The sequence below is a fragment of the Rattus rattus genome, chromosome 14 (assembly GCF_011064425.1).
Source record: "Rattus rattus isolate New Zealand chromosome 14, Rrattus_CSIRO_v1, whole genome shotgun sequence".
NCBI lineage: Eukaryota > Metazoa > Chordata > Mammalia > Rodentia > Muridae > Rattus > Rattus rattus.
Window position 1 is genome coordinate 42,722,410 of NC_046167.1, and position 23,778 is coordinate 42,746,187.

At 42.3% G+C, this 23,778-nt stretch overlaps 4 protein-coding genes and 1 pseudogene across 4 annotated transcripts; 3 read left to right on the plus strand and 2 right to left on the minus strand.

Annotated features, from left to right (window-relative positions):
- Positions 1-1,554: 1,554 nt before the first annotated feature.
- On the plus strand, positions 1,555-2,397 carry LOC116883209 (annotated as a pseudogene).
- A 7,867-nt stretch (positions 2,398-10,264) lies between these two features.
- Positions 10,265-11,743, plus strand: H1-2 (H1.2 linker histone, cluster member). Its single transcript, XM_032884738.1, has one exon. It carries the CDS (start codon positions 10,305-10,307, stop codon positions 10,941-10,943), a length of 639 nt encoding a protein of 212 aa, XP_032740629.1. The 5' UTR covers positions 10,265-10,304; the 3' UTR covers positions 10,944-11,743.
- Positions 11,744-17,560: 5,817 nt separating this feature from the next.
- On the minus strand, positions 17,561-18,229 carry LOC116883564 (histone H2A type 1-E). Its single transcript, XM_032884745.1, has one exon. It carries the CDS (start codon positions 18,100-18,102, stop codon positions 17,710-17,712), a length of 393 nt encoding a protein of 130 aa, XP_032740636.1. The 5' UTR covers positions 18,103-18,229; the 3' UTR covers positions 17,561-17,709.
- Positions 18,230-22,235: 4,006 nt separating this feature from the next.
- Positions 22,236-22,821, minus strand: LOC116883573 (histone H2B type 1-B). Its single transcript, XM_032884756.1, has one exon. The coding sequence runs from the start codon at positions 22,819-22,821 to the stop codon at positions 22,441-22,443; it is 381 nt and encodes a 126-aa protein (XP_032740647.1). The 3' UTR covers positions 22,236-22,440.
- Positions 22,822-23,105: 284 nt separating this feature from the next.
- On the plus strand, positions 23,106-23,621 carry LOC116883581 (histone H2A type 1-B). Its single transcript, XM_032884761.1, has one exon. The coding sequence runs from the start codon at positions 23,121-23,123 to the stop codon at positions 23,511-23,513; it is 393 nt and encodes a 130-aa protein (XP_032740652.1). The 5' UTR covers positions 23,106-23,120; the 3' UTR covers positions 23,514-23,621.
- Positions 23,622-23,778: the final 157 nt, after the last annotated feature.

The window sequence follows — 23,778 nt, forward strand, 5'->3', positions numbered from 1 at the left end:
TTTCCTTACTCATTGGGTACCTGCAGCCCTAAGGGAAAAGTCAGAGCCTTTCAGTACAACTACTAAGTTCTTGTTATATGCACATATCTGGAGACCCCTCCTTCCTCCACAACCCAACTTTCTGGTATCTCTAAAGTAAGATCAGTTTGTAAGCTGTCAGTTGTACTATAAACCAGTTGAAAACCATGAAGCTTCCTTACTAAGGCTAATTTATAAAACAAAAACAAATGATTTATTTCATGGGATATTTAAAAGTAGACTTCAATATTTCATATTTAATAATATGAATAAAATTTAATAATATTTAAATATTCATAGATATTTAAAACTAGAAATGTTGTTTTAAAATGATACAGTGTAGGGATCTTGACTGGATCCATTTTTCTCTTCCAGTTATATATAGAATTTAAAAGGAAGCAAAAGTCTTGAGTGGAAGAGCAGAGACTTCTCAAACACTGCAGACAGCAGCAGAGTCAGCTGTTGAAGAAAAGCACTCACTGAGGAGGAACTGACACAGAGCAAGACACCTCTACAAAGCAGAAGGGGACTCACCAGCCAAACAGTCCAGCCCCCCCCCCTCTCTTCTGCTCCTAATTTAGAGTTAGCTAGCTTGAAGAAAGGTAGATGGTTGATTTGCCCACAACTCATGTGTAACATGTCCTTCTTGAGCCAACCCATCAGCAAAAGGATTAACAGAGAGAGGCAAAAGTGGGCCAAGCCACTGTTTTAAGCTACCCTGCATTTGTCTCAGGTCAGGAGGGTGAGGAAGAAGCTATCATCTTGGAAATTTGCTACCTTTATTACCTAGCTATGACCACTCTCCCTATCTGTCTGCCTAGCAGGGGATCTGTCTAACTCCTAACCTCTCAAAATAATATAGGAAGCCATCAGCACAGTGCCTGGTACCTCGCTCAGGATAACTTGGCTCGTTACGACTATGTACCCTGATATACTGCCACTGCTTCAATCAAGGGCTTATCCTCATATCTTCTCAAAGTTGAGATCAAACCCAGTAGCCGTGAATATGTTAGGCATGTACTTCACAACTGAGTTGCTCCCCCAGACCATTTGTTAATTTTTATTTTGACAAGGGTCTTGCTAAGTTGCCCAGGTGGCTTGGGACTTAATCTGTAGCCCCCCAGGCAGGCTTTGCAATTGCAATTCTCCTGCCTTAGTGTCTTGAAGAGTAGGGATGACAGGCCTGTGTCCCCAGGCCTGGTTGATGGTATTGTTTATAAGAGACTGTCTGCTTTCCATTAGAAAATAATCTAGTATTCTCTTATAAATGGCTTAGATTTGGTTATCATGGTAAAATAAATAACAAAAAGGAGTAAGTATATTTAGCTCCAGAAGGTGCTTGTGTTCCTAGCTTAATTCTACACTCTCCCTTATGACACAGTTAAAGTGACTTTTCCATGAAACAGTCATTTCCTTTTTCGTGTCTACCCTAAACTAACAGGCATGAGTATGAAGGTTGAAGCCATTCTGAATGAAATAGTTCTAGGCCAGCTTTGACTACAAAATGAGATGCTACACTGCCCGCTGGGAAGCGCCATGGTCTACTTTCAAGCCTCAGAAGTCCTGCAGCTGCTGCATAACAAATTTGTGGTTATTTTGGGATACTCTATCCAAAGAGCTGTGCATAAGGACCTGGTGCTTCTGCTCCAAAAAGACACAGTGCTCACAGCTTCCCAGTTAAAACCTAAGGTGAGAGAAGCTTGGCAACCATGCCAGTGGTGGATGGGTGCAGACCCTGGCCTGAAAAGGACCACCTACCTGTCATGGATCTGCCCCTCATGGTGGGGGTGGGTGGATAGGGGAAGCTGAGCTTTGAACAGGATCAGCTGGTGGTTGGGGGCCAGCTGCACAACTGGACACAGTACCGAGAGGTCTGCTAGTTCTGCTCTGGTTCTGGCCACCACCTTGTGAGCTTCTACTTCCTCACCCGTGTTTACTGTGAGCACCTTGGGGACATCTTGGAAGACCTGTCATATGGACCTGCCCCTGACCTAGTGATCATCAACTCCTGCCTCTGGCTGGGATCTCTCCAGATATGGTTGCTGCTCAATGGAGAGCTTCAGGGAGAATTTTGAATGAGTGTTTGTAGGAATAGATCATGTTTTGCCAGACTCTTGTCTGCTGGTGTGGAACTTGGCAATGCCTTTGGGGGGGAACATGTCACTGGGGGTTTCTTTCTGCCATAGCTCCAGGCCCTGGCAGTCTCTCATCCTGCAACAGGATGTGGTTGAGAGGAACTTCCACAGTGCTACATTAGGTAAGAACTACTCTTTCGACATCCTTGTTCTCCACTTCCATTTCCAGCATGCTGTATGTCACCGTCATCGAGATGGTGTCCATTGGGACCAGCATGCACATTGCCACCTCTCACACTTCTGAACCACATGGCTGATGCCTGCAGAGTGGAGCTGAGCAAACATGACATCTCCCACACCCATGGATTGAGGATTGGCCAGAGATGGAACATTCATTCCAGGGAAGCCATTAGCAGCCTCCAGACTTCAGAAGATGCTGGCCTTGCCCCTATTCCCACTTTTCCATTTGCCTCCCCCCATGTCTTTTCCTTACCTACTTCAGCCCTCATCACCTCTCTTGTTCCCAGCCCTGCCCCAGGATACCTCCTTTTTCCAAGGCCAAGTCCTTTCCACCCTATTAATTCAAATACAATAAAATGAAGGACTTCTCAATGCCAGGATGTGGCCCTGGAACATTGTGCCTGGCCCCTTCCACTGTCTCTCTCTGATCCTGTCTCCCATGATCAGCACTAGTGTCCAGTGGTTCACCAGGGCAAGCCACGTTGTGTTCTGAACAACCCCTACCATGTACCAAGGATTGGGGGCCCGTGCAGGCATCGACTCAGACACTCAGACAGACTGATCCACACATATAAACAGGACAGACGGGGATATGCCCACTCGGGAACATGACTGGGTAAGCAGGATCTTAGATTGGGGCTAGAGATGCCAATGGCCCTGGAGGGTCTGCCGACAACCTAGCTGTTGGGTTGGTGTGTTCTTGTCTATTGCTGATATCAATAAAAGCATGGAAGGACAAGGGGAGAGAGAGAGAGAGAGAGAGAGAGAGAGAGAGAGAGAGAGATACAGAGAGATACAGAGAGAGACACACAGAGAGAGACAGAGACAGAAACAGAGAGAGACAGAGAGACAGAGACAGAGACAGAGAGACAGAGACAGAGAAGAGAAGAAGAAGAGGAGGGGGAGGAGGGAGAGGAAGAGGGGGAGGGAAGAGGAAGAAGAGGAAGTTTGAAGCCATCTTGAATGAATTAAATAATTCTAGACCAGCTTTGACTACAAAGTGAATGTCACAGATACACACACACACACACACACACACACACACACACACACACACACACACACACAAAAGAAAGAAAGAAAGAAAGAAAGAAAGAAAGAAAGAAAGGAAGGAAGAAAGAAAGAAAGGAAGGAAGGAAGGAAGAAAGGAAGGAAGAAAGAAAGAAAGAAAGAAAGAAAGAAAGAAAGAAAGGAAGAAAGAAAGAAAGAAAAGAAAGGAAGGGAGAATTAGCTGTTGGCCATTTTGTAGTTTTCTCTCTGACAAAAACAAACAAACAAACAATAAAAAAACAAGATAAATAATCAGAGTGGAACTTTTGATTCAGCCTCAACCTCTCACCCTGTCACAATCAGTTATAGGCCACCAGTCTTGTCATCAAAATACTTTGTATGTGGAAAGGCTTTAAAATCTGCTGAGTAATAGTGTCCAGGTGAATGATTAACTGCTGATGTTTTAACCTGGAATTACATGCTGGGTCTGCCAGTACAAACACCTGCAATTGCAAAAGCCTAGTGTGAGGAAAGAAGCTGCAGGGGGAACCTGTTTTCTGCAGCTGTTCTGCAGCAGTTCTCTCCCCTCTGGACAAAGTCGAACAACCAGAACCCTTCTTGTTCAACTCGCTGCCTAAAAGTTTAAAATTATTAGTTAGCAATGTGAGATGGGTTGGGGTTTGATTTTGTTTTTGTATATGCTTTAAAAATTATTTCTTAATAATTTGTTCTTCTGATGTATTCTTAGCTGGCCTGCTGAGTGCTGGGATTTACAGAGATCATGCCTGGCTTGAACTTTTTCTCTCCCTTCCACTAATGTTTTACATAATTTGTGTTGTTCCTTTCAGCAGTGACAAAATTGTCCTGGGTTTCCACTTCAGTTGGACTTTCATATGATCATACTTTAGTGCAGCTTGCTTTTCTTGAGTTTCTTGGGAGTATGACTCAGGGGATGTGTGTTGAAATCAGGTGCTGGGCTAATCTTGAGACCACTGTACAGGTGTGAGCCCTTTATATCTCAATGATCAATAGATTTATTATCACAATTATTGATAGACCTTAATTTCATAATTCTCTTGCTATAAGACAAAAGCTGCTCTTGCCCTATGATCACTAGCTGAGGTATAGTTGTGAGGACTGAGGTATAGATCTAGGTCCTTCTTAGAGATATTCCTGAGACAGAGTTATGATGCACTACCAAAAAGAATTTCAGTAGAAGTTGGAAACAGAGTTAGAGTTAAACTAAAAGATATTTAACACATAGACATATTTTAACATAGACTGTTAGCAGATAGAAACATCTAGGAAGATAATTTACACCAACTGTATATATAGGGCTCTCAACAGAGTAGTGTTTAAGTGACTTTACTGTGGTCACATATATAACTTTAGTGACTGTAGTTAAGTCGGCTCAGGGACTTACATAAGATCATAGGGCATCTTCTGACTTGTGAACATAATTCAATACCTTGGGTGGAACTATAGTTGATAAGGTAAAACCACAGGGCACAAAGATTGCACAAGTGCTTATTTTTAATTTTTACTATAATTGAAGTTTATATTCTTCTTTGTTGCTTCTAATAGAGCTGCAGGTTCATAAACAAGAAAGGCCTATTGGAAGGTTATCTGTATTCAAGCCTAGAGCATGGTTCATTGCTTATTTGAAACAAGTTTTTATAAAAGGAATATTGTCCCTAATAGGCAACCTTCACAGCAAATATTGCTAATTGAGCTTCAATTGTTGACTTCTAGCTCTCGGACTTCAAATAGACACATGGTGAGGGACTCCTCTGTTTTATGTATCCCTTCAACTGCCTGTCTTTTTGTTTCCCCTATTTTGCAGGACAATGTCTTGTTAGCCTATTCACTGTGGCCATTTTACTTAAAAAACAAACAAACAAACAAAACACTCCAAAACCACAACTAAGAGCTGATTTCATAACTTAAATCAAGGCTGTATTATCAAACTCTACCACCGTGTAAAGTGAACCATTGTTCCTGTTCATTCTGCTGTGAGCTCTTTTTCACAGCCACCATCCCTTATCCATTCTCCAGCTCCTACATGAGAACAGACTGTCTGGCTTGCTCTGTCATTCCCTAAGCCTGGCAGGTGCTAGGCTTGATGATGAACTCATTGTAGAAGGAATGAGCCAACATGGATTCTTCAGTCAGTTAGATCAGTGAGTCCAGTTCACTTAATTTCTCCTTCCCATGTTTCCTGACAATGGAGAGACTGCATATCATGAAGTTCCAGTTGGTCATAATGATTATGTGAAAAACGGTCTTAATAACTTCTGAAAGGGATAGAAAAATATGAGCATAGCCAAAGATTAATGCTATGGTAACATTCTTGGTTTGTACTGCCATCTAGTGTCTATTAAGGCAAACAGCACCACGTGTTGTAAATGGCTGTGACTCCTAGAAGATACAAAACTTCACACTTCCATATATTCATTATTTCATGTATTCATTCATTTATCTTAAATTAAATAGAGTAGTAAGTAGTTAATTGGTAGGGATGTGTTTTTGCTTTGTGTAGTTTATATATAGAAATTTAAAAGTCTTATCTTGGTCAAGCTTGGTTCAATTGATGGTCCAGTTCATTATGGTATCCAAACTGTTCTCCAATTTTGGAGTGTCCTCTTGCCATAGTCTCTAGAGTCCTGGGATTACATACATGAATCATCACACCTAGATCGATCGATCTATCTATCTATCTATCTATCTATCTATCTATCTATCTATCTATCTATGTTTTGAGAAAATCTCCATGTAAGTATTGGCTGGCCTGGACTCACTATGTCAAACATGTTGGCCTGAAACTCACAGAGATCAGTGAGATGGTTGTCTCTGTTTCCTGACTGCTAGCATTAAAGGGGTATGGCACCTCTCATGGCTTCAGTTCCACAGTTTATGCCTATTTCAAGTGTATCTGGTGCTGGAGGCATGAACTGTTAAGACTAGTGCTCTGTGCTGGAGAAGTCTGAGTTTTCAGTTTACCTTTGCTGAAATGCTAAGGCTGGGACTGTAGTGATAGCATTAGACAGGATACTGCTTACTGGGATGACCACAGTGCTGAAAAGGCCTGTGTTGACTAGTATTCACTTAGCTGTTTATGAGCCTTAATGACACTCATTTCAGCACAGTCAGGGATGGGCACTAGTTTGTACACAGGTGTTTATGAACAATATCATAAATTAATTTCTTGTATATTCATCTGAAATATGTTGTACATCATAAATATGCATTGATTCACAAATCCCATGACAACCTATAAAGTATGAGGTTTATTATTGGCATCTTTCAAATGATGAAACGGAAGCATAGGCAGGTTAATTAACTCATCTGAGGCAAAGCAGCTGGAAAACTGCAAAGCTGAAATCAACTCAGCTAATCCATCTATGAGTCGGGGTAGACAAGCCCTTGAGAAATAGACAATGTTGCTTTGTTTTTTAAAACTATAAAGAAAAACAACTACTTCTAGTAGTCATGAAAAGTATACTTCATATATTGACTGCTACAAACCTTAGGTCAGTTAAGGTGATAAGAATTTGGTCACATCAGAAGTTCTGTTTAATGTAAGCAGATTGAGATTAATGTGGGAGTGCATGCAGGGTAAGAAACATCATGGTCTTTCTTATGAATTACCCAGCAATACCCTCTTGCCATTAGAAGTATGACCTGCCTGGAAGGGAGGAAGCAGGACAGAGGGGTTATATGAGGTTCTTCACAGGCTCGAAAAGTGGACATGGAATGGGGTTCTGAATGACTGTTGGGACAGATCCTTATGTGCAGAGTCATAGACTTGCATCATTTACTCATCTACTGGTTCTCCAATGCATAACCACATTTGTCTACACTTGTGCAAATGCACACAGGTGTGCAGGCATGCAGGAACACACACACACACACACACACACACACACACACACACACACACACACACACACACTCCTCCTTCCCATTTGTGACAGCCCAGCAACATCTCCTCTTATTAGGGTAACTCCTGGGTTCTTGGGCCTTTGGGATGCATCTGAGAAGTACAAGTAACCAGAAAGGGGGAAACAGCTGACTGGTCTTGGTGTACTCTCATCCATCTGTCAGACTTGATCTATTCTCACCAATCTCTTCAAAGTAAAGAAGGGACAGCTTTTCTCAGAATCATGCCCACAGCAGATGATTCTCACATCTTAGGGGGTCTAGTGGAATTACTGTTAAATGAGCAGTGAATGGCACCCCAAAGCTTAAAGGGAAACACATGTTCCTTAGTCCTATTGGTGGACTGTAAGTTGTTGCTCAGTTCAGGCATCGTCCCTAGCACATGAATGGAGGTGTTGGAATTAAAACCAAGTCTGCTTGCTTCAAAGCTAAGTCACTCCATCACTGTCATCACCAGTAAGTTGTAGTCTCCACCCCCACACAGCCGTACATGTTTGGGATCAGTGTGGTATGGCCTTCTGACTGGGAAAAAAACCATAAGAACTTCCCATCTGATGTCATATGGTTTCTTATTCAACTTACTTTAAAATCTCAGACTCCAATGGACACTTATTAAGTCTCAGGTTGCTTTAAAGTCGACGTTCCACAGTGTATAGTTTCCATTTTAGAGGGTGACATCTGAAGATTTCCATTGGATGGCCTTTGGACAGTCTGACTAATCAAGCATCAGCACATAATTTTTGAACTATTAAAAATATGACTCATATATAAATACTATATATGGTAAGCTCATATATATATGTATATATATATGGAAGAATGATTGAGCTCATTTCTGAATAAGCAAGCTGAATGACAATTTAGTTCAAAGAATATAAGAAGATAAAGTGTGTATTTACTCAGAGAAGGAGTGAGCGCTGAATGAAGATTGAAAAATTAGAGATATAATTTACTATTGTACAATACAAATATAACTTTTCATGGTTATCTTTTCTATTGCAAGCCATTGATTTGCATCAACACCAGGTAAACTTTATTTATTAATTAATTGCATTAAAGAGCTATGATTTGATTGATTCGGCTTGAAAGGCTATAATAAGTAAATGAATCGCAAGACTCAAATGAACAAATCTAGGATTTAAAAATTATTCAACAATTTACCGTGACAGGAAAGGCGAGCAAACTGGAGAGCTAAATGGAACACAGCTATTTTCCTGGGGGAGATGGACAGCTCACAGATGAGGACAGCATTCATTCATTTCCCATGTGAGCAGAGCAAGGTGACATGTTCTTATTTCTTTTACTGAACCATATTGTCATGCTAAAGGTGCTTCAGTTGTGTACTTTGAATGATGCCTTGCGATTCCCATTTCAAAGTCCACGCAGGAAGGCAACTCTTGAAGTGGTTCTACTGCTAGCAATTCATCCATCTCTAATCCCATTAGGCTGTTAATACCCAGGGGACACAGCCTAGGATATATTGTTTGCGAGTGCTAAACGTAATGTTATTATGGTTTTAGAAAATATGCTTTCTTTCACAAACATCCCTGAACTCAATCTGTATAACCTGTGACTTCACCACACATTTAGCGCTGACAACCTCACCACATGTTTTCATGTAGACATAGACTTGAACAGAGATTTCTGATAAAATTAGGGGAACTTCCTTTGTCCCTACATATTAATTATACTAGCAGAGAGTTTACCTTGTATTTTCTCTAACCACAACACGGCCATGTTGTAATTACTGGAGCCTAAGGCTGAAATATGAAGCTGAAAACCTTAAGCTAACAAAGCAAACTTGACTAGAATAGAGATTGCACATTCGGAGGAACTGAGAAGAGGTGACAGACAGCTGTCCACTACTGATGACACAGTGATTTGTACTTGTTTCTTTCTGTTAAAATTTGCTACATTTTCTATTTCAAAATTTCTATTTCTTTAGCTTGGTCAAATCTAAGTCAAAAGTGACCTTTAGTAAAGCCACTGGCTTTACTTACACGTGCACCATCTAGTCTCCAGTCCAGAAGGTCCTCCTGTATCAAGACAAAGTATTTTCTAGATTAGAATTTCCATACACTGGAATTTATATCTGTATTGCAGCAGAATAAGCAAATACTTGCTCATTGCTTTAAAAAACAGATCTTTCAAAGCCTCTAATTGCCACTTTGGGCAAGGAGGGCTCATAGAGACCTTGGGGGGGGGGAGTCCTTTCTTTTTTTATTATCTTTATTCTTTAAAGCGAGACCCCCCACCCCTACTTTGCAAAACTCAGAGGGGAACCAGCGACTTTAAAAATACAGCCCAGTGTTTCCCTTCATAGAAGTGAAAAGGTTGCCCCGCCCCCAACAATGAAAAGCATTTTAAAGTCAGTGTCTTTAAATCAGATCTTTAAGTCCTAAGCCCCCAACCACATGATACACTCCCAAGGCCTATGAACCCTTCAACTTGCCGCAACTGTTTTATACTGGAAATCCCAGTCCTAGTCCATGGTTGTGGTGGGTCTGTACTCAGAAGTCACCAAGGACTTGTGTTACTTCCCTTGCGAAGAAACAGAATAATCGTGAAAATTTAGGCGGAAATCGTTTCATTTTTGTTCTTAAATTAAGGCAATCATGTAGTCTATAATCCCTGAGAAGAAGAACTTCCAAGGGCAAAGGAGCGACCAGGTAATTTAGAAGAAAAACAGAAAGTGGTCTCTATCTGCCCGGGACTTCCTTTGGAGTTGGGGGAATTAGGGACTCCTAGGCTCGTTGTCTTTAGGGATGAGTTAAAAATAAACACATATTCTAAAGCCTGGGGCTTCTCGGATCCCTTACCGACCAAACTCGAGAGATTTGGTGCAAGACATTTTAATATTTTCTCCTTTTTGTGAAGTGTAACAAACACAAGTTGGGCGCAGCGCGACTGCTCGGAGCTTGCCAGCCAGGAAGGCTGCCGGAGCACCAATCAGCGCGCGCCTGCGCTCTATATATACAGCGGCCGGGCCCGCGCTACTCCACCGGCGTATTGCCATTAGTTCCTGACTTCCAGAGGCTCATCATGTCGGAAACTGCTCCTGCTGCCCCTGCTGCCGCGCCCCCTGCGGAAAAGGCGCCGGCCAAGAAGAAGGCTGCCAAGAAACCTGCAGGGATGCGCCGCAAGGCGTCCGGACCCCCGGTGTCCGAGCTCATCACCAAGGCTGTGGCTGCTTCCAAGGAGCGCAGCGGCGTGTCCCTGGCTGCGCTCAAGAAGGCGCTGGCGGCGGCCGGCTACGATGTGGAGAAGAACAACAGCCGCATCAAACTCGGGCTGAAGAGCCTGGTGAGCAAGGGCATTCTGGTGCAGACCAAGGGCACCGGCGCCTCCGGCTCCTTTAAACTCAACAAGAAGGCAGCTTCTGGCGAGGCCAAGCCCAAAGCTAAGAAGGCCGCTGCGGCTAAGGCGAAGAAGCCTGCAGGCGCAGCCAAGAAGCCCAAGAAAGCGACTGGTGCTGCCACACCCAAAAAGGCTGCCAAGAAGACCCCTAAGAAAGCCAAGAAGCCTGCTGCGGCTGCTGTGACCAAGAAAGTAGCCAAGAGCCCGAAGAAAGCCAAGGTTACCAAGGCCAAGAAGGTCAAGAGCGCGTCTAAGGCAGTGAAGCCGAAGGCTGCCAAGCCCAAGGTTGCTAAGGCCAAGAAGGTTGCAGCCAAGAAGAAGTAAGCTGTCTCCTTTCCAATCCAAAAGGCTCTTTTCAGAGCCACCACATCCACTTAAGAGCTGTGACACTTTGATAGTTAACGAAGCAGGGCTGCCTTGGACTCCACCCAGGCAGCGCTCCGCGTGTTGGGTGGGGTTAATTTTCCCACTTCGCGACGTTTGCCCTGGGCAGCTCAGAAGTGCTACGTGTTGCACCCTCCCCAAGGCTGTCAACAGCAGAAAGCAACCCCTGCCGCTAGTCCGTATTGGACTGCAAGGTGATTTGAAAGTTCCGCCCTTCCTCTGTGTTGACTCACTTCCACCTGGGACTTCAGTCAGTTTGGTTGGGCGCCATTACGAACTTTGCGCTTCCTGTGGAAAAACGCGTTCCGGACTTTCCTTCTGGGCTCAGCGTCTCCTGTGGGTGTTAACCTTGAAGTGTGGGAGAAAGTCCGGTGTTGGCGCCAAGACATGAGGGGGCAGCTACCTGGACGACTGACCTCAGTTAAGTCTGATCTGGGGCTGAATGATTGTTGTGCTTTCAGTTTGTTTGCTACAGCGATGGAGTGATGGATTGAACTGCGTCACAACTTTGGTCAGCCATTTCTTTTCTTTTTAAAGTTTATTACCATTACGGATTACTTGTTTTGCCTCATGTTGACTCAAGACAGTTGTAGATTAACATTGCCTCAGTTTCCCGAAGGGCTTAAGTTAGACGTATGTCATCACTAAAGATCGACCTCACATAAATACTGAGGTTTTTTGGTAATTCTTTGTTCAGTTAATACATTGGCTGTGTGCTTATAATAAAAAGCTTTAGTTTTCATTCGCTGTCATTTTGTATTCATTCTTTTATACCCGCAGTCTTTCTCCTCAATAGGGAGATTGAGATTGCTGTTTGTTGCAGCCTGGATCATATTTCTGGTTTTCCCTATAGTGAGTGTGTTAAGCATTCCTTTTTGGAGACCTACAGAAGAATGTTACTCACTGGATCCAGTGTTTCGGTGTCCTTAAGTGTTTAACCTGGGGAATCCAGGAGATCAGAAGGGAAAATCTGTTCTCTCTTGTGTTTTTGAGTCAGTTTAAATGAACAGCTATTTCAGTGCAAAGCCCAAAAGACCCATCTTCCCAACTCCATGCACTCAGGACCATCTGTGAACTCTGCCTCGATTCTTCCCGGCTTTTATATTTCATGTTTGCCAAGTTCAGGTTTGTGTCTTTTGGTAGTTTCTAAGGTAAAATTAGACTCAGTGCCATCTTCAAAGTGGAGGGTACTTGACACATAGCAAGGATTCAAATATTGTTCGGTAAACTGATAATTTACAATAACTTAAAGCAGAGATATGACCCCTAATTCCTCTCACAACCCTTGTTCTTTTTGTTGCTATCATACTAGCCCATCCCTACCCCACCTCCCCATCTCTAAGAGAGGGTTTCTGTGTGTAGTCTTTGCTGTCTTGGAAGATTAGCTGAAACCACTGCCAGGCCTATTCTCAGTATCTTTCAAGGCATTCCTTCTGTATTTTAATTAGTAGTTAGTTAGTTGTTAAGAAGACTGAACGTGCCAGCAGTTGTTCTACCACTGAAATGTGTCTCTGAGACTCTTGTTTTAACTTATTTTGTGAAAAGGTCTCATTCTCTCAACCAGTCAGGTCTGAAACTTGGGACCTCTGCCTCCGCCTCCAGTAGCTGGGATTTCATGTCCTTGCTACCACACCCAGCGGCCGTCATTTCCTTTGTGGGTTTCATATATATTTGAAGATATTGTCTAGTGTCCTGTGATAGTTTGCGTATGCTTGGCCCGGGGAGTGTAGAATTACTATTAGAAGGTGTGATCTTGTTGGAGGAAATGTGTCACTGGAGGGAAGGGCTTGGAGACCCTACTCCTAGCTGCCTGAGGATGCACAGTCTGTTCCTGGCTCTCTGTGGCTGAAGATGTAGAACTCAGCTCCTCCTGTACCATGCCTTCCTAGATACTGCCATGTTCCTTCCCTCTTTGATGATAATGGACTGAACCTCTGAACCTATAAGCCAACTCCAATTAAATGTCATTTGTAAGACTTGCATTGGTCATGGTGTCTGTTCACAGGAACAAAATCCAAACTAAGACATGTTCCATCACTCAGAGAAAAGCTTTTTTGGTATTCTTAACGAGATTGTGTTAAAGCAAATTTGTGGAGTTTTCTTATGCTAAAAAAAAAAAAAAAAAAAAAAAAGCCTTCAAATATGTCCCGATATATTTAACCCTAGGGACATCTTTATTGTTGTTGGCAATAATACTTTAGGAAATTGATTTCTTTAGGAACATCCCACAAAAGTGGACATTAAAACCACGTTATTGAAGCAATCTCTGCACAACTGAATTTAGAATTTTAGAACAGATCTGTCCATTGATACATAAGGCGAGAACCTATATAGGCACATATCTAACTTTAAAATCTAAACGAAGTATTCATAAGGATAAAAAGAAACAGGTAAAACCCATTTTAAGTCCACTATATCCAAAGTATTGTCCTTCAATGTAAAATGAATATAAAATGAGTAATAGTCTACGTTTTTTGGTCTCTTATAATACATCTTTGTGATATGTGTATTTTATACTTTTAGTGCATCTCAGTCCAGAATACATAGTATTTCTAATGTTCAGTTAGCCATCTGTGGCTGTGGAGACAACATAGATAAATACAACTTTAGAATAACCTTTTCTGTATATCTTTGTTTTTTGATGATTGTGTTTGAAAGTATATATTGTTAATAAATCATATACTGAAATTATGAAGAGAGAATGTCTGATTGTTGAACTCTCTGTGAGTTCTTGGTGAGCCTGGTCTAATGGGTTCTAAACTAGGTAGGGCCTATAATAAGAAATACATTAATTAAAAATTTAAAGATAGAACAGAGTTATAGGAGCAGTAGTCAGTCACCTAATGTCAGGTGACTTGGGCTTGTTTTCTGAGCCACCAGAAAGGAGAACCCAAATCTGTTGAGCAAGAAAAGTAGAACTGAGCAAAATTGCAGGGAAGGGCATAGATAAAAGATGGGCAGGACTTTATATTCTCATCCCTCCCTTCTGAGTGTCTCATTTCCTCCCGGAGTCATGTGAAATGAATTCTCGTTACTGGAAAGACCTCACTGACCAGAATTGAATCAAGTTGTAACAACCAGGAGATTTAATTGTGATGCAGGGTGTGGTGGCATGTTTGTAAAGCCAACACTTAGGAAGCTAAAGTAGGAGGATCCCGGGTTGTAGACCACAACTGAAATACTGAGCAATCTTGTTGGAAAAAAAAAAACCCAAACAAACAAACAAAAAAACAAAACAAACAAACAAACAAACAAACCCAAACTTGTTAAGCGTGGTGCCCTTTAAGCCCAGCACTTTGGAGAAGGACACAGGGGTATCTCTGAGAGTTCAAGGTCAGCCTGGTGTACGTAGAAAGTTCCAAGGCAGCCAGTGCTATGTAGAGAAACTGTCAAAACAAAACAAGAACAAACGCATACAAACGACAACAACCAAAAGAAAATAACCACCCAGCCAACAAACATCTCATTTCAAATAAAAACACAAATAGTCTTTAAAGTAAGACTGAGGATATGGGCATGTGGCTCAGTGGAGACTGCTTGAGTTTCATCACCAGTAAATCAATAACAATGACAATAATAATGAAATGGTGGCAACAAAGCCCAAAGCAATGACACTGTGCCAAGTATCCACTGCAGTGCTCCTTCCGGTGTTTTCTGTTCTACACATTTGTTTGATTTCAGCACTCTAAGAGTTAGACATGGGAAGAATCACCCCAAGGAAAGATTATTGATTTCCTAATTTTCATTTGTGTTTCAATTTATTGAATTTGGATTTTTAAAGTTGATCTGGATATAGGAAATGTTGCATAAATATATTTTTTAGATTTTCTTTTCTTTTATACTTTCCCTTCACTTTTAGTACTAGACGTAAAACTAAGGGCCTTGTGTATGCCAGGCAAATGAGCTATATCTTCAGTCTCTATATGTACTTATATACGAAATACCTTTTAATTGTTTGAGAGCTAAAAATTCTGACCCACTCACAGTTTTTAGATGCAACATCACATTTTTTTTTTTTTTTTTTTTTTTTTTTTAAGGTCTTTACTTTTTTTCTCCTCCTCACAGCACAAATGACCAGCTTAGGTCAGAGTAGCCATTACTCTTGAGCCTAAAAAATTGATCTGCTTAAGACACATACTTTTCTCAGCTTGATTATGTGTATGAAAATTTCAGCAAGGACTCTTCCTTCACTCTTGAGTAACTCATGACCCATGAACTGATAAAGTAAGATGCACAGGAGAAAAGAAAAAACATTTTATAAGTTAAGAGTTCACAGAACAGAAGTCACAGATAAAGTTAGGCTGAGGAACGTAGAATGAATGAATTGTGGTAGCCCAGCAAACTGTGGTTCAACCTTCAAAAGATGACATAGTTGGTGCAAACTAGGTTTGACAGAAGTTCAAACTGTGGTGACAGCCTTGTTTTCCGAGTAAGGCCTCATGCCAATGCCATCTCCACATCCAGAGTGGTAGGGATCCATCCTTTTCCAGTTGTAGAAATGGAGATTCTTCCATAAGGAAAATTTATTCTGATTTTTGGCTAGAGAACCTCATGCCAACACAACCAACATTCAGGTGACATTCTCTTTTCCTTACAAGACTATCCTTCCACACAATAGCTTTCTTTGTGTTTGAAATCCCAGCTAGAGATGAAAAGCCAGATATTCAGGAATCCATTAGAGGCCTTTGGAAGAGAGTAGGGATTTAGGTAGTGACATTGAGAGCTAGTATTTCCTGTGCACTAATTTGTAGCAATCCAAGAATATAGTAGCTGGTATATACATTTATTTTCTAACACACTCTTGGCATAGCACATGGGGGTGTATGTTATTTCGTCCCTTTTAGAGGTTAAGAATGGAGGCTTGGTAACATTACAGATTCATTTAGTTTCTGTGGATTTGTATCACCTTTTACACAGGAATAGTTTTCCACAAAACTATATGATCATATATTTTAAACTTTCTATTTTTTCATTAAAAACCCAAAAGACACGACTAAAACCTCTCAGCTCCAGGATATAGTGAATAAAAAAATAAAGTCTGAGGTAGAGCCAGAAGCTAGCCTAAGACTTTTAATTCACATGGGAGAGATAAACTGTAGAGTATTCAAATATGGGCAATCCTTTGAACATGACTCCAAATATGTTTTAAAACGGACACTTTTACATTATCAGAAAAATAAGATCAATTTTACTAAATGAAAAAGGAAACTTAAGAGTGTATAGGAAACGCTACAGTCTTACCATGAGTGTTAGATACCAGTTAGGAACATTAGCAAGTCAGACTAAAGAAATCTCTATATTGCTGTTAATCATGGAGACCTATATTTAGGAATGTAAAAAGTATAAGCTTTTGTTGCGAAATTTAACTCACTATAGAAATACATGTGTACACTAACTAGAGTAAGAGCAGAGCAAACAGCAACTTTACATGAAATCTTAGGTGGCTCTTAAAAGAGCCTTTTGAAGATGAAGGCATAGAACCATTTAAGCCCTCTCGCCACGAATGCGGCGGGCCAGCTGGATGTCCTTGGGCATGATGGTCACACGCTTGGCGTGGATGGCGCACAGGTTGGTGTCCTCAAACAGACCCACAAGGTAGGCCTCGCTGGCCTCCTGAAGGGCCATGACCGCCGAGCTCTGGAAGCGAAGGTCGGTCTTGAAGTCCTGCGCGATTTCGCGCACCAGGCGCTGGAACGGCAGCTTGCGGATCAGCAGCTCGGTGGACTTCTGGTAGCGCCGGATCTCGCGCAGAGCCACGGTGCCCGGACGGTAGCGGTGGGGCTTCTTCACGCCGCCGGTGGCCGGAGCGCTCTTGCGGGCGGCCTTGGTGGCGAGCTGCTTGCGCGGGGCTTTGCCGCCGGTGGACTTGCGAGCGGTCTGCTTAGTACGAGCCATGACTTTAGCAATAGGAAGAGAGTAGACACTACAAGGCTTTGTGAGGAGCTGTCCATCTTTTATACAATCAGACTGTTCGCTATTGGACCGGAGAACATTCAAAGGAGCCCGCGCTTTGTTGGGATTGGTCCGCCTTTGCTTCCAAGTCCTGATTACCCTATGCTTTCAGAACAGGCAAGAGCTCTCCACCTCGCCGCTCCTCCATCTTTGTTTCCACTTACACACTGTAGTCTGCAAAACTGCGGACAAATGAGCATCTGTACATCAAATTGGCTGAAAAAAAAAAAAAAAAAAACTCAATTCAGATAAATTTAATCTAAACAGCTTCCGCGGGCTTGGCCAGAGCTAGTTTAAATGAGAACACAGGTCAACACTTCCAAAACCAAATCTTTAGAGCCTGAAATCGCTTCTCACAAAAAGGCAAGTCATGTTAGTGAAAACCAAGACGGGATCATTGAAATGGAGTGTGCCTTGACGTTAGGTAATTAGTATCGTTGTGCTTTAGACAATTGAGATAAGACGTGTACAATAAACCTGGATTGTGACACTAAGAGGTAATCATGTATAACTGTCATGGTTTGTGAAAATCCCTTACATGTGTAACGACTAAAATTATTAAAAAGTCGCAAATTCTTATTAAAGGGAGCAATATATATATCTTAAAGGTCACATTAAGTTGAAAAGTAGTGGTCTCTAACTTCATACATTTCGCAATGCAGTGGCAGCCCATTTTATGGAAAAATGTGGGTGGCTCTGAAAAGAGCCTTTGTTTTGGAGAACTTTCCTGTGGGCTGTCACGACAATTAACAGCTTATTTGCCCTTGGCCTTGTGGTGGCTCTCGGTCTTCTTGGGCAGCAGCACGGCCTGGATGTTGGGCAGAACGCCGCCCTGCGCGATGGTCACACGGCCCAGCAGCTTGTTGAGCTCCTCGTCGTTGCGAATGGCCAGCTGTAGGTGGCGCGGGATGATGCGAGTCTTCTTGTTGTCCCTCGCCGCATTGCCCGCCAGCTCCAGGATCTCGGCCGTCAGGTACTCCAGGACGGCCGCCAGGTACACCGGGGCGCCGGCGCCCACCCTCTCCGCGTAGTTGCCTTTGCGAAGCAAACGGTGCACACGGCCCACGGGGAACTGCAGGCCGGCCCGGGAGGAGCGGGTCTTGGCCTTGGCGCGAGCCTTACCGCCTTGCTTGCCGCGTCCAGACATAACCGGGAGTTAGCTAAGTAAATGAAGGAAGAAAAAAGACAGTAAAGCTGGAGACAAACGACGAATATTTATACTAACGGAAGGTATTCTGTCTGTGCTTCTCTCATTGGTTAATAGTAGCACCCAATAGAAAATAGTACTTGAAATCCCTCATTTGCATAAGGCGTACTCTTTTTTTTTTTTTTTTTCTTCCCTTATCGAGTCGTTTTTTATTTTAAATTTTACTTTAAAAAATAAAAGTTCGGGTTCTGTGATTTAAACTCTGGTTCCCGTGATTAATAGTTGAGATCTTTTTTGACTCTTTTCCTGCTTTTACTTAAATACACATAACTAAATGAATTTTTTTTCCATCAAGTCCTTGGTATTAAAATCTCGTTTCTGAGTTCTGACTTGTTGAGGCACTGGCCTTTTTTCCGGGTTTATAATTGTGGTTTTGTGACAATCAAAGACCGTGCGGAGCTTCCTCCACCTTGTCGTCCTGCTAAGGTTTAATTAGAATTTGATCTTGATGTAGTATCTCATAGGATATTGCCAAATTCTATTTTATGAGCCAGAGGTCAGGATTGCCCATCTAACTAAGCTTCTGTTGAACTGCTCTCACAAACAACAAATGCTCCCTCTAGCGGCAGAGCGATGCCAGGATGTGGTTCTCAACACCAGGAAGAAATCATTTGAATTGGCTATACACTGTGTCTTTGATGGGCTCCTCATAAAGGGTTTAGTACATATTTTGAGGTTCTACGCCAGGCTTTCTTTTAGCTCTACAAATCTCAAATCTCAAAGTAAAAGGATACAAATCCTTCTTTATTATGGCTGAATTATCCTTAAACTGCCTGGAAAATAGAGCCTGAGGAGAAGGAGAGCATGTCCCATGACTGACCCAGGAAAGCCTGCAATGTATGAGGCCGGAGAGATCCTGAAGTCTGTGCAATGAAAAGCACTGATGTCATGGTGACTGGAGAAAACAGATGAAACATGTATATTCAAGGAGAAAACCAAGGCCTGCGTCTTAGGGTTTCTATTTCTGCACAAAGCATCATGACCTATAAGTGAGTTGGGAAGGAAAGGGTTTATTCCGTCTTACACATTCACATTGCTGTTCATCACCAAAAAAGTCAGGACTGGAACTCACACAGGGCTGGAAGCAAGAGCTGATGCAGAGGCCATGAGGCTTGCTTCCCTTACTTTGCTCAGCTTGCTCTCCTATAGAACCGAGGACTACCAACCCAGGGACACCACCCCCTTTGCTCACTAATTGAGAACATACCTTACAGCTGGGTCTTATGGAGGCATTTCCTCAACTGAGGCTGCTTTCTCTGTGATAACTTCAGCTTGTGTCAAGTTGACACACAAAACCAGCCAGTACAGCTTTCCTTAGAGAATGAGACTAAGGACTCACCTCCTACTGGAAACTTAGCCCATCTGTCTAGCTATTCTTATCATACTCTTGTCTTTTTTTTTCACTTGACATAACAAAGTATCTTAACCATTTCCTAAATTCCCTGTTACCTTCCCTTCTACTCCTTGTTCTTAGCCAGATGCTGAGTGGAAGGGAAGGAATAAGTCTCATGACTCAACGTCAGATAACTTGTTCTATGGCATAAGGGTATGGAAGAATGAGGAGAGAACAACATAGATACATGACCAGTGCAGAAGCATCACAAGAAAGATCTTGTAAACCACTGGATTCTGATTCTATGCCCAAATCCAAGGTCACTGAAGTGAGGTGGCTCTGTGGTGTTTTCATCTAGACTTAGCAATGTACGTCAGTCAAAGAAAAGATTATTACATAGGTGCTTCAGTGTATTAAACAAATAAAAGATAACAATGTCTAGTGGTAACAGTTCTTTCTCTCATAAACAGTCCTTGCTTCGGTTTATAGGACAGACTTATCAAAATTGAGCTCTTTTTGGAGGTTGTATCTTCCAGTGACTAAGAGGGATTTCATTTAAAAAAAAAAAAATCCCTTGTGTCTTGAAGCATTGCTATTTTCAAAGCCTGGATTATTTCAATCAATGGAGAAGAAAAATAGGAGATATGAATCATGAAATCATGACAGATGAAATAATAGTAATGTCTTGTTTTTGAATTCCAATGGTGAGACTATGTTGCCATTTACAGTTTCCCAGTGGAAAAAATTTAGAAGATTAACAGTACACACCTTCTGGGTTAAAAAAAAAAAAAAAAAAAAGATGATATTTTTGGTGAATGAAAATAGTCATTCTGGAAGGTGGCTAGGGAATCGAATGGAGACAAACTATCATATGCTTATCACTGAGTCTACAAATCCCACCTCTTAATATTCCCAATAAGGTGTTCTCAGAAGTGCATAGAGAAGTACTTTCATGAATTAAAACACTCTCAGGATTTCAAATTACTGGTAGTCTCAAATACTTTAACTAATGGGCAGGTAACATATTTTAAGGACATTACAGTGAAAAACCTGTCAACTCCATTCACTCACATAAAATTTGTCGTAAGAACAAAACAAAGCAAAAAAACCAAAACCAAGATAAAAACATAAAACAAGCAAGCGAAAAGACCAAAAACAGGAATAAAAATAAAGACAAAGGAACCAGCACTGTTGGGGATGTAGGTGAGTGGGAACGAAGGCTTGCAGAGCATGCTTTAAGTCCTGTGTTCCACACAATGGCAAGCTCAGGGAAGACTGGGAGACTCCCATAACCCCAGCACTTGAAAGGTAAAAGCAAAAGATCCAAAGTTTCATGTTATTCTCAGCCACGTGGAGATTTCAACTTCTTCATTTAATTAAAAATGTGTTGAAAGACTGCAAGGGCAGAATTGAGAAGCCTGCGTCTTCCTGCCTTCGAATAAGCTAGAATAGGGCATTCTCCCCTCCTGTGTATGCTTTTTGCCTTATCAAATAAGGAACAGTCTAGACTGTCTGTCACCTATTTCTTTGAAGACCTTTGTTATTTTTCTAGTATTTGACATTGTTTCTTCCACTATTGCATGATCTCATGTAAAACAACATTCATGTCTTTTTGTGTGAAAAAAAAAAAAACAACAGAAAATAAAAAGAGAAAGATATGAAGACAACAGAGAGAATAATCCCTAACTTGAGAGAGCAGTTCAAAAATGGTAAGAAGTAATATTAATGGATCTTCCTCCAAATGGAAATTCTCAAGTTAAGGACGCTTCAGAAACTGCATGCTGTGTTCTTTTTTTGCTGTGAGGGTGTGGTGTGTATTCTGACACACACACACACACACACACACACACACACACACATTTTTAAGACTAATTTGTGTGTACTGAGAACTCTGTCAGTCTCTCTGTGTGTCTGTCACTCTAGCCCCCACTCTAGTGTGTGTGTGTGTGTGTGTGTGTGTGTGTGTGTGTGTGTGTGTGTGTGTGTGTGTGTGGTGTGTGTTCGTTCCAGTCCAGGTTTGTGTAGACTGCAGCTATCCTGGAATTTTCTCTATAGGACTGGCTGGTTTCAAATTCAAGAAATTCTCTGGCCTCTGTCTCCCAGGATTAAAGGAATATATCACCACTGCCCAGTACTCTAACAGCTCTTCACACCTCTTCCTCGACTTTTCAAGAGCCTGGCTTTCACATACAAAGAATCAATAAACCAGTAAGAAAGTTGGGGTGAAGTGCCATATCATGAATAAAATATTTTAAAATATTTTCAATCAATTACTCATTCAGATAAACTTTATTTTCTCCTTTCACTACCTATTCTCACAGCCAGTTTTAAAATGAAAAAAAAGAAAAAAAAATTGAAACTTAATCCCATAAATCCCACTTGTCTCCCACTCTTCCTGTCCTACCCCAAATGCTCGAGGCACTGAATCTCAGTCAAGGGGTTTACCGGTTTTTTGTTTTAACCAATTACTTTATAAGTCTTGGAAGTTCAATCATCAATATGGTTTTCTCAGGAAAGCTAAATGGCTGCCGTATTTTTAACTCTTCTAAGTTCAACCTACTGTCAATGTCCTACCCTGAATGGGAAAGGCACAAGACCTTAGGACATAAGAAAAAAATCTAATTAGAATACTATGGTTGCTTTCACTGAAAGGCTCATTTGGCATTATTTTAATACAAGTAATACACGCTGTAAACAACTACTTCAGGCATGTACTCAGCAGACCGCTGTTAAGACTCAAAAACCCTATCAAACTGGAAAGCATTAAGACCTAACAGCAACCCTAAGTGACCTCAGCCTTTAATCTAAACTCGGGGTAAATGCCCAACTTCATTCGGTCTTTCATGAAGGCAACTTGGCTGACAAAGTAAGCAGTCAGAACTCTTCTAGAAAAGATGTGGGTGGCTCTGAAAAGAGCCTTTGGGTCTATTGTGAGCTCTGAGCACTCACTTGGAGCTGGTGTACTTGGTGACCGCCTTGGTGCCCTCGGACACCGCGTGCTTGGCCAGCTCCCCGGGCAGCAGCAGGCGCACGGCGGTCTGGATCTCCCGGGACGTGATTGTAGAGCGCTTGTTGTAATGCGCCAAGCGCGACGCCTCGCCCGCGATGCGCTCGAAGATGTCGTTCACGAACGAGTTCATGATGCCCATGGCCTTAGAAGAGATGCCGGTATCCGGGTGCACTTGCTTCAGCACCTTGTACACGTACACCGAGTAGCTCTCCTTGCGGCTGCGCTTGCGCTTCTTGCCATCCTTCTTCTGAGCTTTAGAGATAGCTTTCTTAGAGCCCTTTTTAGGAGCTGGGGCAGATTTCGAAGGCTCAGGCATTTTTCTCAGAACCTACGCACAACCTACTGCGTTAAAGATAAAGAAAATGCGACACTGACTTATTTTATTTATACCCTTGGAATTCAAATGAAGGCGCAAGTGCCTTTACTTTTGATTGGATAGAAATAATACGCTCAAAGAAATAAACTTTGATGCAAATAAGGGACCCAAAATCGCATCTTTTATTGGTCTAAAGAAGGCCATGTTGACCAATAGGAATGCGATATTTTGGGACTCGGACTAACGTATAAGAAGTCTTAACAGTAGCTTCCATCTTTTCTAGTTTGTTATCTTTAGCAATGTCCGGACGCGGCAAGCAGGGCGGCAAGGCTCGCGCTAAGGCCAAGACCCGCTCCTCCCGGGCCGGCCTGCAGTTCCCCGTGGGCCGCGTGCACCGTCTGCTCCGCAAGGGCAACTACTCGGAGAGGGTGGGCGCCGGCGCCCCGGTGTACTTGGCGGCCGTCCTGGAGTACCTGACGGCCGAGATCCTGGAGCTGGCGGGCAACGCGGCGAGGGACAACAAGAAGACTCGCATCATCCCGCGCCACCTACAGCTGGCCATTCGCAACGACGAGGAGCTCAACAAGCTGCTGGGCCGTGTGACCATCGCGCAGGGCGGCGTTCTGCCCAACATCCAGGCCGTGCTGCTGCCCAAGAAGACCGAGAGCCACCACAAGGCCAAGGGGAAATAGAATCAAGTTGGTGATTGTACTGTCAACGTATATAAAGGCTCTTTTAAGAGCCATCCACCTTTTCACAAGACCAGCTGGTGACACAATACGTATAGATTCCCGCTCTATTCCTTTTTAGATATCACATAGATACTACCATAAGTAACAAGATTCATAGTTAAAAGTCCAATTTACTACGAAGCAAAGTGCAACTTTACATGACAGTACTTGGAGGAAACTGATAACCTTTAAAATATCCATCCAGGGCCCTTGGCATATTTGTTGA